This window comes from Molothrus aeneus, chromosome 1 (genome assembly GCF_037042795.1).
Source record: "Molothrus aeneus isolate 106 chromosome 1, BPBGC_Maene_1.0, whole genome shotgun sequence".
NCBI lineage: Eukaryota > Metazoa > Chordata > Aves > Passeriformes > Icteridae > Molothrus > Molothrus aeneus.
In genome coordinates, this window is record NC_089646.1 from 113,588,000 (window position 1) to 113,602,160 (window position 14,161).

Here is a 14,161-nt window from a genome sequence, read left to right on the forward strand (position 1 = left end):
GCAAAATAAAAAAAAAGACACCTTTTTTTTTTTTTCTTGGGGGTTCTCCCTACTTATCTCTAACAAACTATTTCAAATCCCTTAATTAAGAGCCTGAAATAAGGCAGTATGAAGTCACTGTGTAAACAAAACCATAAGGAGCCAAAAGAAATTATCTAAATTGGAATTTTACCCATACTTATTCAGCAGTACTTAGACAGCAGTAGTAGTGTAACTACAAAAACTTAGCTGACTAATCACTATTTGCTAGTTTGCTTTTCTTGTAATTAGAGATGTCAGTACAGTTTTAAAATCAGTGTTCAGCTTGCCATTGTGCTTTTTGTAGTGAAAATAATGGAAAAAATAGGTACACTAGTACTGGTTATATAGTCAAATGTAGTATACAGTAAATAGTTATTTAAATCCTATAGTGTATATATAACATGTAATGCCATCTTTGTTCCATGTGCATTGTTTGCAACTTAGCAGTTTTCTAGCCTCAATATGGAAAAAGGTAATTAAGCTTAAAAGAAAGGAGAGTTAAGCAGCAGTTCAGAACAGCTCACAGGATGCTCAGTAGAAATAAAGGTTTGGGTTCCTCATGACTCAGTTTCTTTTGATTTACTCTTTTCCCAATTGTCTGTGATCAACCTGTTATTGCTAATCACTGACCAGGCACCCTACCAAAGACAAATCTGCTAAAGACTCCTAATGATGCTCTGATTCTGCCAGAGCTTTAACAGGAATGTGGGAGAAAGGGAGCCTAAAGCCAGTCCCTTTTAGTTCAGCATGGAACTATGCTTAAAATTGGAGAAGAGAAAGGGACAGGCACATGATCCATGGCTGCCTTCTGCTCTGTTGTGACTCTGGACAAGTTAGCTAGAACATTTGTTTGTCCTGAATTCCCAAAGGTCCAGAACAGTGTCAGTAATGCTGACATATCTTTGTAAAGATGTGTTGGGTGAAAAATAGTATTTAAGTGCCCTTTGGAGTGAGATGATATAAAAAAAAAACTGGGTTAGAAACAAAAGGCATGAATCCTTTTTTTTTGAATGTCCTTAGTTACAAGGCAGGAGCAGTAAGCAGAGGCCTGATAAAACATCACTTCTAGTTGGTCATCTAGTGTTTCAGTCACGTAGGCATTCTCAAGGAGTGTTTATCTCCTTGAGTCTTGCTTTATTTCTTAATATAATGGTCATTTGACTTGTGACAAAGTTGAAGCTGCAGCTGCTTCTGTGATCTTGGTCTGCTCAGTTGTAGACCCTTGGAAATCTTCTGAAATGGTAGAAATCAGCTTCTTCCTTCCTGGATAATTTTTCAGTTACACTTGCAGTTATTCCATAGAACTGAGGAGTGGCGAGAGCTCCTCCTCTTAGGTTAACCAGAAAAAAGACTTAAATACTTGAAATCAAGAACTTTGGGTTATTAATAGTTTGTTGTTGTGAAATTTATAGAATTGATTTTGATTTGTTACTTTCTGGAGAATCATCCTAATACTGTTAACCTAACATCTAACCCTTCTTTAAAGATTCAAGCTGGTTATCCATTTTTAAATTACTTTTACCAGAACAGTGGATAATTATTAGTTCTTGAAAGAAAATTTTCCCTAGTGAATGTATTACACTTGTAAAACAACTAGGATACATATATTGATTCTGGCTGGAAATTTAAAATGCAACCTTGAACACTTTGTGATCTTCCCAGTGGAATGCCCAAATTACTTTTGGTGCCAAGTACTGTATTTAATCCACATTATTATTTAAATTCTTTCTGTTAAAAGACATTAAATTAATTAGTGACTAAGTTATATCACTAGTATTTGCAGAGATGGAAAAGTATTTTTTCACAGTATCTCTATCAAATTTTGTCATACAATTATGCCTTTCTACTCACCTCTTATCTCAGTATTTTTGGACAGATTCTGATCTACAACTATAAAAATAATTTCTTTAATGCATGGTTATTCTGTGCATGAAATCACATTAAATACATGTGAACCTATAAACTCTTGTTGTGTGGATAAAGATGAGCAATAATCTCATTTGTGAAAGCTGCCAATAATCAGCAATCTGTGTATTTGTCTTTATAACAAAAAATTTGTTTTAATCCTAATTAAATATATATCTTGGATGTCTGTATACTTCAGTAGTACATTAGAAGTTTTTGTAAACTGTGTCATTGCAGCTATCTAAATGCTCACTGCTTATAGCATTATACTAAAAGCCCTGTTAGTCTTCTACTATAGTACTAAAAGAAAATATACATATCCTATACCTCTTCTGGTCACTATGATTTTAATCCAATCAATTCAACATGTAAAAATACACCTGTAGTAAGATGGGAAAGTGTTTTGTCAAAGGCTGTGCAAGAAATCTTTTGTTTCATAGAGCATCTGAACCTGTATCACAATCTATCAGTTTTCAAATACAGATTTCTCGAATTTCTGTTTTATGGAAAATCACTAGCAGAGGAAAAATGGGTGTGAGTAATTTTTCTCTTTAGATAATAATTCATGCTTACTAATCACTTAGAGGTAACTATGAGCAGAAGTAGCCAAGGAAATTTTGAAACAGGAAATTTGAAATTTAATTTGTTGAGATAGTGACGCAAAAGGCCGTGGTTTATAAAGACATGCATAAAATTAGTAATCATGCCACCAAAAGATCTGTAACAGAATTCTTTATTTTAAAGACTGCCTGTGGAATATTTTACCATTTTGTGTGTGCTTAACACCAAGAGCTCTTCTGAGCCAAAAAGCTGTATGCACCTGACAAAGGGATTTCCAGATTCTATACTCATTCCCATATGTAATTGAGTATGTCAATATCTTTATTTTATCTTCTTGTTTCAACCTCAGATTAACTTGGTAAAGTGAAGTTCTGGTAGGCTGGTGTCTAGCCAGTGCTGTGTTGAGATTCAGTATCTATGATGGACCAGTGAGTCCCCATTAATGTGGAACCTTTCCAAAAATAGGTTATAGACCCAGCCTGAGTTCTGTAATCAAACCTTTAAATAAAAATCAGCTGGCTGTATTTCAGGATGTTTCTGAAGATACAGACTGCAAAGAAAATTCTGAGAATTAGTTAAAAAAAAAATTGTACAGCTATTAATCAGCAACTTATGTAGTATAATTACTTACCCAGATCAAATTTTTGTTGCTTGGATTTTGCTATTGAATTAGTCTGACAAGAGGCAAAAAATGTGTGGCTGCACTATTGCAAACCTGAAAGGGAAATTTTAAACGTGACTGCACCAACAAATATGCCTTCTTTGGAAGGGAAATAATCAATGGGGCTTGATTTTTACTTATCAGTAGTTCAGGTCTGTGCTGTGACATCTACTGACTGCTGCCTCACAGTATCTGTGAAAAGTGCTGAGGAAATGCATTATTCAGTAATTAGGAAAAAAACGTTAACTCAGAAGACTCCAGAAGTGAAAGTAGTAATTTAATAATATCTCATGATATTAAGGAAAGGAAAAGACAGATATCAGAAGCTATGAAACTGTAGATAATCTTCTAGTGCCAGAAGCACGTGCTTACTGATGTAGCTATGTCTTCACTAGCAAGATTTTCCTGTTTAGATAGGCAGCAGGGGAGTTTTGCTGCTAAACGGATCTTCTGTTTACCTGGCTAAAGATTAAAAAAAAAAAAACTAACAAAAACCCAAACCAAAAAATCAAACCACCCAGCCACACAAAAAAAACCCCTCCACCTTTACGGCTCTGCCAGGTTCTGAAAGCTGCCAAGGGACCTCTGCATCATGCCCTGTTCCAAACATTGTGTGCACACACAGTCTGGCCCTGGAAGGAGCTGCAGGTCCTTCCTGAGCAAGACATGTTCCAATGTTAGCTATGAGCTCAGACTTAATTCTGTACTAATTGAAATGCAAATTATATTACTAAAGCTTTACAGCTGGACTTTAAAGAATGTATGAGGTACACTAATATGTTAGAAGGCTGATTCTCCCCTTGAGGAGAGGTAAAGTGAGAAGGGTCTGTCTTTGAAAAAAACTTAATCTTTCTATTGAAAAAGCAATAGTTTTCTTGCAAGAACCTGGCTTAAAGTGTTCAATGGCAATGTATCACAAATACAGTCTAACAAATAGTAACAAGAAGCCTACCTAGGACAGTATAAAATCACCTTTGTCAGTGACATGCTGCAGATACGTAACTGGTTTCTCCCAGACACATTCCATTTGAAACTCTAATGTAGCAACTTCTTCAATAAAGAACATTTTGTGCTGCAGAAAGAACTAATCAAGCAGCTACAAAAACCCTTTACACTCTGTCCTTTCCTGTTCACAGTATGTCCGTGTGCCTCCCTTAGTTGGCAGCTACTCCTCCCAGCAGCTGTAGAGTTTTTAACGGGGTAGTTCTGAGGACCCAGCAGGTTGGCTGTACTACAAATATCGGCTTTTGGGGAAAATGGGCTCCCTCTGGTGAGTGGTTGAGTGGTTGTCAACTGAATTCCCTTCGTGGTTTGGGTTGTCTTAGCTCAGATTTTGTTATCAAGTGGTATTCTCAGGGTGCTTGAGCACTTGCATGTACTGACATAAAATGTGTTCCTAGCAACTGTCAACACTCATCATCTTGATTTCCTGGAGCAGCAGAGGGCTTGGATATAAATCTTGCAACTTTTCACAGCTGGGAGGGAAGGCTAGGAGACTGCTGCAAAGAGATGCCTATGGAATATTAGGTATTACAATTGTGTCAGATAATTTTGGTGTGCTTCAGTTCCAACTCTGGCCTCTGTAGCTGGTTAATATTTCTTAAGTATTTTTCCTTTCACCCTGTGCTGAGTGACTGACTACCTTTTCTTTTTGCAGGTTGCTGATGTGAACCAAAGAAGCATGAATACGCAGTCCTTTTGTGGCAAGTGTATTTATACACATGTAAACCCAGAAATTAAAATTGTCTAGAAATCCACCTTGCTTCTTCAATTCAAACCTCTCCAGGCTGTGATGGTAGAGGTCTGTTGACACTGTGCATTTACATAAACTGTCTCCTAAACAAGACTTGACTAATTTTTAAAAAACAGAAAAGGCCATAAAATTTGTCATTGAGGCAAGGTTTCTAAATTGCATGTTCATGCAACTTTCATCTAGAACTCAGTTAAACAGGCATCCTATCTTAATGGAACAGGTAAACTGGAGATAGCTGGGTAGAAATCGTCTTAGATCTTGCAGGTTGTTTGCAGTAGGAGTGAGGATCTCTAGTCCTTGATCTAGCTACAGAGAAATTTTATTGAAATTCCTGGTCTTCTTTTTTTAAGTTTTCAGTTCTGTGTGATAACCACTCTCTCATCCTTTCAGTAAATACCCTTCAAAGGGTGTTGTGAAGATAAAAATGTGATGTTAAGGGGACAAAGCAAGAGGAAAGGGGACTTTCAGCCTTGGGTTTTATTCAAACAGAAATAGGCCAGGCAAGTGAAATAGGTGTGACTGCTGAACTGCAGCTAGGCAATTCTGAGCACACCTCAAGCCCAGGAAATAATGACTGGATCAAAAAAAACCACCCACCCGCATTGTTCATTGTAGCTTGGAGGTTTGTGAAGCTTAGCTGTCTCTTTTATGTTGTTACTTCTTGTGCCAGGCATGATCCCTTGAGGGGCTGTTTCCTCCTCTCTCACAGCTCAGTGGCAGTCAAAGGTGTTCAGAATACTGAATATTAATTGTTCTAGGCAGAGAAATTGTAGATTTCATTGTGCCCAGTAGAGAAAGCAGATGTGTGTCAGTGAAAGCACTGCAGTGTGGCAGTGTTAGAAACATGATCAGATTGACTGCTTTGGATTTGGAAGATGTACTGATGTCTTTTTGTTATAATCTACAACTTTAAATTGTATTTAAATGGAACCTAATTGAGATTTTAATTAATATTAATAAACTTTGTAAGAAAATAATGAATATGAAAATGAAAAATCACTTTCTCCATTAAGAGTACTCAAAGAAAACAAATATCATAAGACAAAACAGCTGCAGCTCTCAAGAAATTAAACCAAACTAATTTCTCAAACCTTCCAACTGCCTGATGAGTGAGGTCTTTTTCTTGTGGTTTATTTAACTAAATAAATGTTAAGTGTCATCTGTTGTACACTTAGTCACTGAATGCAATTGCAAAGATATAATGAAAGTCCAGAACATTTCCACTGGGCACATTTGAAAATTAAAACTTTAAACAATTTGGGTTTTTTTATTTGCTAATCAATATAAAATTTTGTATTCCTACATTTTGCTTATAAAGAATTTTGGTCAGGTAACAGAACAGGTATTTTTAAACAGCATTAACATTGCTTCTAATTTCAGTGATTATGAATTTATTTTAAAATAAATGTATCATATTGTCCATTTTGGAAAAAGGTTTTCCCATCTTTTGTGTTGTTGAGGATCTAAATCCACTCTTAATTTCTGTCTGATCTTACCTGCTCATCACAGCTGATTCATCAGAACTACAAATGGGAAGATGTTGATGTTTGAATTTAGTCTTCATTTAGTATTTTTATTAGTGCTTCTAACTTACTTCTGCTAAACAGCTAACATAGGATTATTTCCTTATGCTAAATCACTGATCATCTCTTCTGTGACAATAAGTAATTAGCATGTTAGAAGTAACTGCCCAGTTACAAGCCCAGCTACTTTCCATTTGTATAATAAAACACTTTTATTCAGGCTAAGACAAAGAACTTCACCCTTTGAAACTACTGTAAAATACTTCTGCCTACTAAATAAAGCAATGTATAGATATATATTACAAGACTGTAATAGCATTATGCATAGTGTAAAGCCCATCATCTAGAGATTATCTGTGATATTCAGTCTTCTGGCTGTATTAAGAATATTCTAGGAGCTGAGTGATGCCAGTGAAGCATTTTTTTTTTTCACTTCAGTGTGGCTGAGGTCAGCTTTTTAATTCTACAGTTATATGACTTGTCCTTGACTAGTCCATCACTTTGGTATCTAGCATGTAAGAATAAATCTTAGAGTAAAACAAGTTAGCAGTAGCTCCACTGACATAAAACCAGCATAAATACAGAGGCTGGGCCAAATTGCCTAGGTCAAATCAGATCTCTGAACTTTTGGAGTGGGTCCAGCATTGTATAAAGCATTCTTTTTTTTTTTAATAATTTTATTTAATGACTTGTATATACTTAAATATTTAAAGTAACAGGACTTCTGTTCTTGGAAATTCAAGTGTAGGCTGGTCTCAGCTACTGTACTGCTCCATGGTCTATGCAACTCATTCTCAAACCAAAGGGCACAGAAGTCAAAATGAAGCTGGAAACTCATGTAATCAAACTGTTGACAAAGGAATATGCAACAGGTGTGTGATATTAGTCTCATTAATTTATCTTTATATTAAATAAGTATGTAAATTTATTCGTATAAAGGGTGATGAGACTTAGGTCCAGATTATGCTGTTAGTGGTCTGAGAGAAGTGTCACTTCTATGCTTTACTCGTGAAAATAATGTTATTTCAATGTCATTCAAACTTTGTTTGGGTCCACATATTGTCGGTCTGGAAGAGGCATTACAGAAGTACGGAGCACTCAGTTAATCATGTCCCTTCCCACTGGTTCCGTTTGGTTTCTGCCTTCAGAAGGGGGCAGGGAGGGCGTTCCGGGCGCCTTAGAGCCCAGCCCAAGCAGCCACGTCGGGGAGATGAGTTAACCCATTCCTAGGAGAAGCCGCGGTCCAGGCTCTCTCCTGCACTGCAGGTCCTCCGGGACGTGTTCCATCAGAATTCACCATTAACTTCATTGAAAAGCCATTTCCTTCAGACCAGGAAGTTTTCTGATCACAGGCATGGTACATGGCACCATGCAGTTGAAAGAACGATAGATGGCGAGATGTATGCATATGTATATGTGTAAAGAATGTATTTCCTAGCACCGAGAAAAAAGGATGAGGGAGACAGGACGGTAGTCCACGGCTCTCCTTTCTCCTGTGAGCTCGCCAGACCCAGGGCTGAGCCTGCCCAAAGGGAAACACAGCAACCCCTGCCCTACCGCGGGAGGGGGGTTGGTTGCTGCTGAGCCCGGTGCAGATAAATGCACATTTCTCTCCAGCCCCTTTCAGACTTCCCGCTTCCCCTCGGCATCCAGGGGCTGCGGGAGGGCTCCCCCTTCCCGAGGGGGGCCGGCGGCAGCGCCGGGGGAAGGGGCAGCAGCGGGGTCCAGGCCTGGCCCAGCCTGCCGGCCGGGCACCTCACCTGGCGGGGGGACCTCGCTCGTGTCCGCCGGGAGCGAAGCGCTCTTACCTGGCAATGGGAGTCGCGCACGTCCCGCTCCCCCCGCCGGACTCCCTCCAGTCCTAAAATGCGGGGACAGCGCTGCTTAACACCCCCCAAGCAGGCGCGCACAGATGCGGGGAGCTCGCTGTGCGCGGCCGTGCTGTCCCACAGGCAAGTGCCCGTCCCCGAGCCCGCGGCGACGGGACGCGATTCCAGCCAAGCGGCTCCGCTTCGGATGCTGAGGGCAGCTGGAGCCTCAAGCTTTCCTCGGGTCTGTGTGCATTTGCTGGAAAGCAACTTGCAGATTAAAGTGAGGCAGGCGAAGATGCTGGGGACTATTATTTTTCTGTAAAGTAATTAATGGTGTTTCCAGAGTTAGAGTTGCTGAAAGGGATATTTCGCATTTTTGAGGTTTTGATATTTTTTTCCATTCAATAGTGGATCCTTCCTGACCAGGGCCTTTGCAATAAATTCACTTTCCTAACGCAAAGTCCCAAAAAGTCTTCATTCGGGGAGATTTCTTGTACTATGCAGCGCTGTCGGGCTCGGCTGCTTTCATTTAGTGGTTTTGAATCGCTCTAAAGAGGCATAGTGTGCTGTCTTTAAATACACGTTTTTTTTAAAGAGGCTCTTGTCTTGGGAAACTGCTCGATTTGCAGGAAACCCTCCGGATGTTTGCTGCTTTTCATGTGGCATTTGTGGTCGGCTCTGATAACGCTGGGAGCACCACTTCCAACACCGCATTCTGTAATGGACCTGAAATAGAAACACAGCTCTCGCCGGAGGATCCCCACTCCGCGCCCCCGCGCTGTGTACCGGCGGGTTTAAAAGGTCAATAAATCAGAAGGATGAACTCTCGGTGGCATTGTTAGGTTGGGAAAGTTAACGAATGACCCCAGGAGTCGTGCGACCACGAAGGTTTCAGGAGTGTCAGAAGAAGCTCCCTCTTAAACGCGGCGGGGAAGTGAAGTCTAAGCGACTGGACCGAGAAGCAGCGCAGCGCTGCGTGTTTTAGAGTTACAATTCGAAAATACCTAAACAGCCAAAACAAAACGCTAGAAAAGAAGGGAGATAATCTGTCTATAACACCAGGGGCACTTGAAGGGTCACAAACTGCCAACATTTTCTGTACAAACCACGGAGCTTTTACTTTCTCGGCTTAGATTCAAAACACACCTTTCTTTCTTTGATCCCAGATCAATGAGCTGTAGAAACGGTTTCAACAAATCTCCCAAACAAAGTCAACTGTAGTTGCTTAGTTTATTACCTCATGTTCATTATACAGAAAAACATTTTCCTTTCTCCTGAAAGTGACAGCCCTAAAAATTGCTGCAAGCTTTATGTGCAAGCAGTCCCTCTACTCGCTGAACTTTTTCAGTAAAAGCCCCTACGGGATTTTTTCGCTTGGCTCAATTCTGCTAATTAGAGCGAAAGGGAAAATTTGGCGTTTTAACACGATCAACTGGTTAAAAAAAGGTAATACTCTCTCCTACGGTTTAAACTCCTAGTTGGTTAGTCCTGTCCGAGTCAGTAATGCGGCGTGAGCTGGGAGCTGCTCTGGGAAGCAATGGGAACGGACCGGCTCCCTTAGAGCAGCGCGTTGTTGCCTACTGGAGTTCTGTTTTGCTTGGAAGGCTTGTTGCTTATTCCCTCAGCTGAGTACTCTGTTATCCGCAGGGAAAAATACACACGCTTTCCTCACGCATGAGTTTTCTTTAAACACGATTCTGATACTGCTTAATTCAGAATTTTCTCTGGGTATCGGCCGTGCGTCCGTGCGTGACCTTTCTCGGGGCGGCTGGCCTGGGATTGAGGGCTCTGAGTCCCGGCACGTCGGGTCGGGAAATGTCACAACCTCAGCCATAAAACTAAAGCCATTGGTACGCCAGCCTTGCCCAGGTGTGCCCTAAGGTAGTGTCCCAAAAGCGCTGGACTAAAAACGAGTGAAAAAGCACTTTATTCCCGACGAGTGTTGCTGGTTATCGCCAGTTCTGAGCTGACGGTCAGCTTTTGCAAGCGCAGCGTCACCGTTAATTTATTTTACAATCAATTCTAAGTGCATAATACTTTTGCAGGAATGGCGCTATTATATACTAGTTTGAGATTAATTTAAACACACATATATGTAGGATCACTGTTTTTCACCTCTGCTGCTTTTTAGAGCATGTAATATAAGGACTAAAAGCAGGGTTGTTTGAATCGCTGCCTCTATGCTGGACTAGCACGAGTGTTTGAATGTAGGAAAAGAAAATGAAAACTTTTTGGTTTGGTTTAGGCAGATATCAGTCTTTTGGTAATAGTTTTGCAACAGGGATAAATATGCTATACTTGCAACAGGGAAAATATGCTATACTATTATGTTGGAAACATATAGCTGGTTTATAATCTCTAAAAAGCTGTAGGGAGCAGGAAGCTAAATATAAAAATGTCTGGGAAATTTTCTTCACCTGTGTAAGTCCCTGGCAGCTCTGCTACTGCGATCTCTTCTTTTTAAAGCATCTGTCCGTCAAGTGTAAAGGAGCAAGCTTTACGTTGTGCGAAACAGGAAATTCAATGTTAGAATACGTTAATGGTTATTCTGACTTCATTCATTTAATTTCAGCGAGAATTCTCACAATATTGGTTTATTTGATCAAAGTGGCTACCCAAACAAAGGTGTCCTTAACAAAACAAACCCCTTTGATCTTCAGTTTAAAGCTGAGCAGTTTCTCAAATAAGCATTGATGCATTTAATAGCACCACATAACAATGCAAATATTAACCAAAGTCCATGAAAACTCCGTATTCTACATTAGTTTGTATGCCAAAGGAGACCATAAAAGGTGCTGAGATAAAATTCTATTTATTCTGAAGCGATGGACATTTTTCAAACATCAGTTTGTAATTACAGTTTATTTATTTGGGCAAATCAGAGAAATCCTGATAACGTAATGCCACAAGAAATGAGTACTGCAAAGTTCAACGTATTAATAATAATTACAAGGAATATTTATGCTTTTGGCAGACACTGAATAACTGTATTAGGAAGTATGAAAAAAAGAGAGAGGATATGTATCATAGGGTTTACTATGGGTTCAGCATCCTGCTGTCCGGGGAGCTGAGCTCTTTCATAGGCTTACAAGGAGAAATATGCTCAGGTAGCGCTAGAGGGTAAGAAGCTGAAGTGCGAAGCAGAGATGATGACATGTCTTCCCATTACCAAGCTACATCCCAAATCTGCCTGCAGGAGAAGCCGCTTGTGCCTCTCAGAGTGTTACAGGATATACTACTGTAAATACTCTGTCCCTTTCCCCTCTTTCGTATCAGCTGCGCTCAGGGATGTCCCTTAGCGCCCGGCCCCGTGGGCCGCTCTGCGCGGCCCTTGCGGAGGGCAGGGCTGATGCCGGTGGCGCTGCCGAAGGCGCTGCCGGTGCCCCGAGGCACAGCCGGCAGGGTCCCCCCGCGGGGGCGGGGGCAGCGCTGGCCGCGGCGGGGCCCGCGATGCGCTCAGGTGCCGGGCCGGGCCGGGCCGGGCCGGGAGGAGCCTCGGGGGCCGCCCCGCGGGGCAGCGCCGCGGGAGCCACGGCCGCCGTCCGGCTGCGCGCCCGCCCCCGCCGCCCCATTGGCCGCGCCGCGGCTGAAATAGGGCCGGGCCGGGCCGGGCTCTGGCAGCAGCGAGCGGGCTCCGAGTGCCGAGGGTGTCGTGTGGGCTTTGGCCGCAGCTGCCGGCTTTGGCGGCGCTCGGCAGCGCGTCCCGTCCAGTCCGGTGCGGTGCGAGATGAGCAGCCCCGATGCGGGCTACGCCAGCAGCGACGACCAGGTGCAGGGGCGGTGCTCGCTGCCCATCATGATGCCGGCCATGTGCCCGTGGGCGGCAGAGGCGCTGAGCCCGCTGGGCGAGGCGAAGGCGAAGGGCGGCGCGGCGGCGTCGGGGCCGTCGGGCGGCCGGAGCAAGGGCGAGGCGCGGATCCGGCGTCCCATGAACGCCTTCATGGTGTGGGCGAAGGACGAGCGCAAGCGGCTGGCGCAGCAGAACCCGGACCTGCACAACGCTGAGCTCAGCAAGATGCTGGGTGAGCGAGCGCGGGCGGGCGCGGGGTCCCGTGGGGCGGATCCGGGAGAGCGGGGAGCCCGGGGAAGCTCAGGGTCGGGGCTGTGGGCGGCGAGCGGGGGGATCTGTGGGCCGTCGGGCCGGGGTCCCCGGCGTGGCGGTCGCGTCCGAGGGCGAGCGAGGATCGGGCACGGCGGGGCTGGGGCTGCGGACTGCGGGGGCGGTGTCGGTGTGGCCGGGAGCGGGCGTGGGTGCCGCAGGGTGAGCGGGCGGTCTGACGGTGTCGGTGGGTGCAGGTAAATCGTGGAAGGCGCTGTCGCTGTCGGAGAAGCGTCCGTTCGTGGAGGAGGCGGAGCGGCTGCGGGTGCAGCACATGCAGGACCACCCGAACTACAAGTACCGGCCGCGGCGGCGGAAGCAGGTGAAGCGCCTGAAGCGGGTGGAGAGCGGCTTCCTGCAGCACGGCCTGGCCGAGGCGGCGGCGGCGGCGGCGGCGGGGCCCGGGCTGGGCAGCGAGGTGTCCGGCGGCGGCGGCGGCGGCAGGATGTGCGTGGAGGGCCTGGGACTGGCGTACGGCGAGCAGGGCTACGCGGCGGCGGCGGCGGGCGCGGGCCACTACCGGGACTGTCCGCCGCTGGGCGCCGCGTTCGACGGCTACGGCCTGCCGACGCCGGACCCGTCGCCGCTGGACGCGGCGGAGAGCGAGGCGTCCTTCTTCGCGGCGGGGCTGCAGGAGGAGTGCGCGCTGGTGCCCTACGGCTACGGCCCGCACCCGGCGGCCGCCGAGTACCCGGCGGCAGCAGCAGCAGCAGCAGCGGCGTCCGAGAGCCCGTCGGGCGCGTCGCTGCGGCGGCACCTGGCGCCCGGGGAGGCGCTGGGCGCGGGCGGGTCGCTGCAGGGGCTGCTGGGCTGCCCGGCGCCGCTGCACGCCTACTACGGGCAGTGCCAGCCGCCGGGAGCGGGGCGCGGCCCGCCGCTGCCGCCGGGCGCCGTGGGGCAGCCGTCGCCGCCGCCGGAGTCGGCGCCGTGCCGGGAGCAGCTGGAGCAGCTGCGGCCGGAGGAGCTGCTGGGCGAGGTGGACCGCACGGAGTTCGAGCAGTACCTGCGCTTCGCCTGCAAGCCCGAGCTGGGGCTGCCCTACGGCGGCCACGAGGCGGCCGCGCTGTCGGCGCCCGAGGCCGCGGCTCCCATCTCGTCGGCCGTGTCGGACGCCAGCAGCGCCGTCTACTACTGCGGCTACCCCGACTTGTGAGGGGCTCGCTGGGGCCCGGCTCGGACACTGGCACGGAGGCGCCCGGCCCCGCTCCTATTTATGTAATTTATTTGAATCTTGAGAACTGACAGGGTATCTGTGACCTACTCGAGGTTTAAAAGGTGATGTGCCATCTCGCTGTCCAGGTGGTGCTGGTCTTACCATCACTGTCTGACTGTGATATCTGAAACTGTTGCTGCGATGGAATGAAGATACTGGGGCACACAGAGAATATAATTTCTGTGATCTTGTTAGAGATCCGTATGCTTTTGTATGTTTTACAGAATGCTGTGTTTTATATGATGGATTTGTACAGAATGATTTTGCACTTTTACAATAAAGGGAAAATAATAAAACGGGTCTCTGATAACTCCTCCAAGAGGTCTTATCGTCCTTTGTAATTGGTTGTTACTGCCTTTCAAACTATTGTGAGTGTCCCGTGCACTATGCATTAGGTCCTCTCACACTTTCCATAGACAGTCTTCCTATGTTTCTCCTGCTTCACCTGGACAAAAAATTTAAGCCTTCCATAACTGCCTACTCCCGGCACTTGGTTTATTTTCTTTTCTCCACTTCCTTGGTGCTTTCTTATACAGCCAGTTAATATGATTGATTAAAAAAAAAAAGACCCACTTTACGTTTCAAGTGTTAAAAATCTCTAGGGAAGTGCCTGC

The 14,161-nt window shown here is 45.2% G+C and overlaps 1 protein-coding gene across 1 annotated transcript; it reads left to right on the forward strand.

The window, feature by feature from the left end:
• Positions 1 to 11,962: 11,962 nt before the first annotated feature.
• On the forward strand, positions 11,963 to 13,866 carry LOC136554603 (transcription factor SOX-17-like). Its single transcript, XM_066546682.1, has 2 exons — positions 11,963 to 12,257; positions 12,532 to 13,866. Exons 1-2 carry the CDS (start codon positions 11,963 to 11,965, stop codon positions 13,485 to 13,487), a joined length of 1,251 nt encoding a protein of 416 aa, XP_066402779.1. The 3' UTR covers positions 13,488 to 13,866.
• Positions 13,867 to 14,161: the final 295 nt, after the last annotated feature.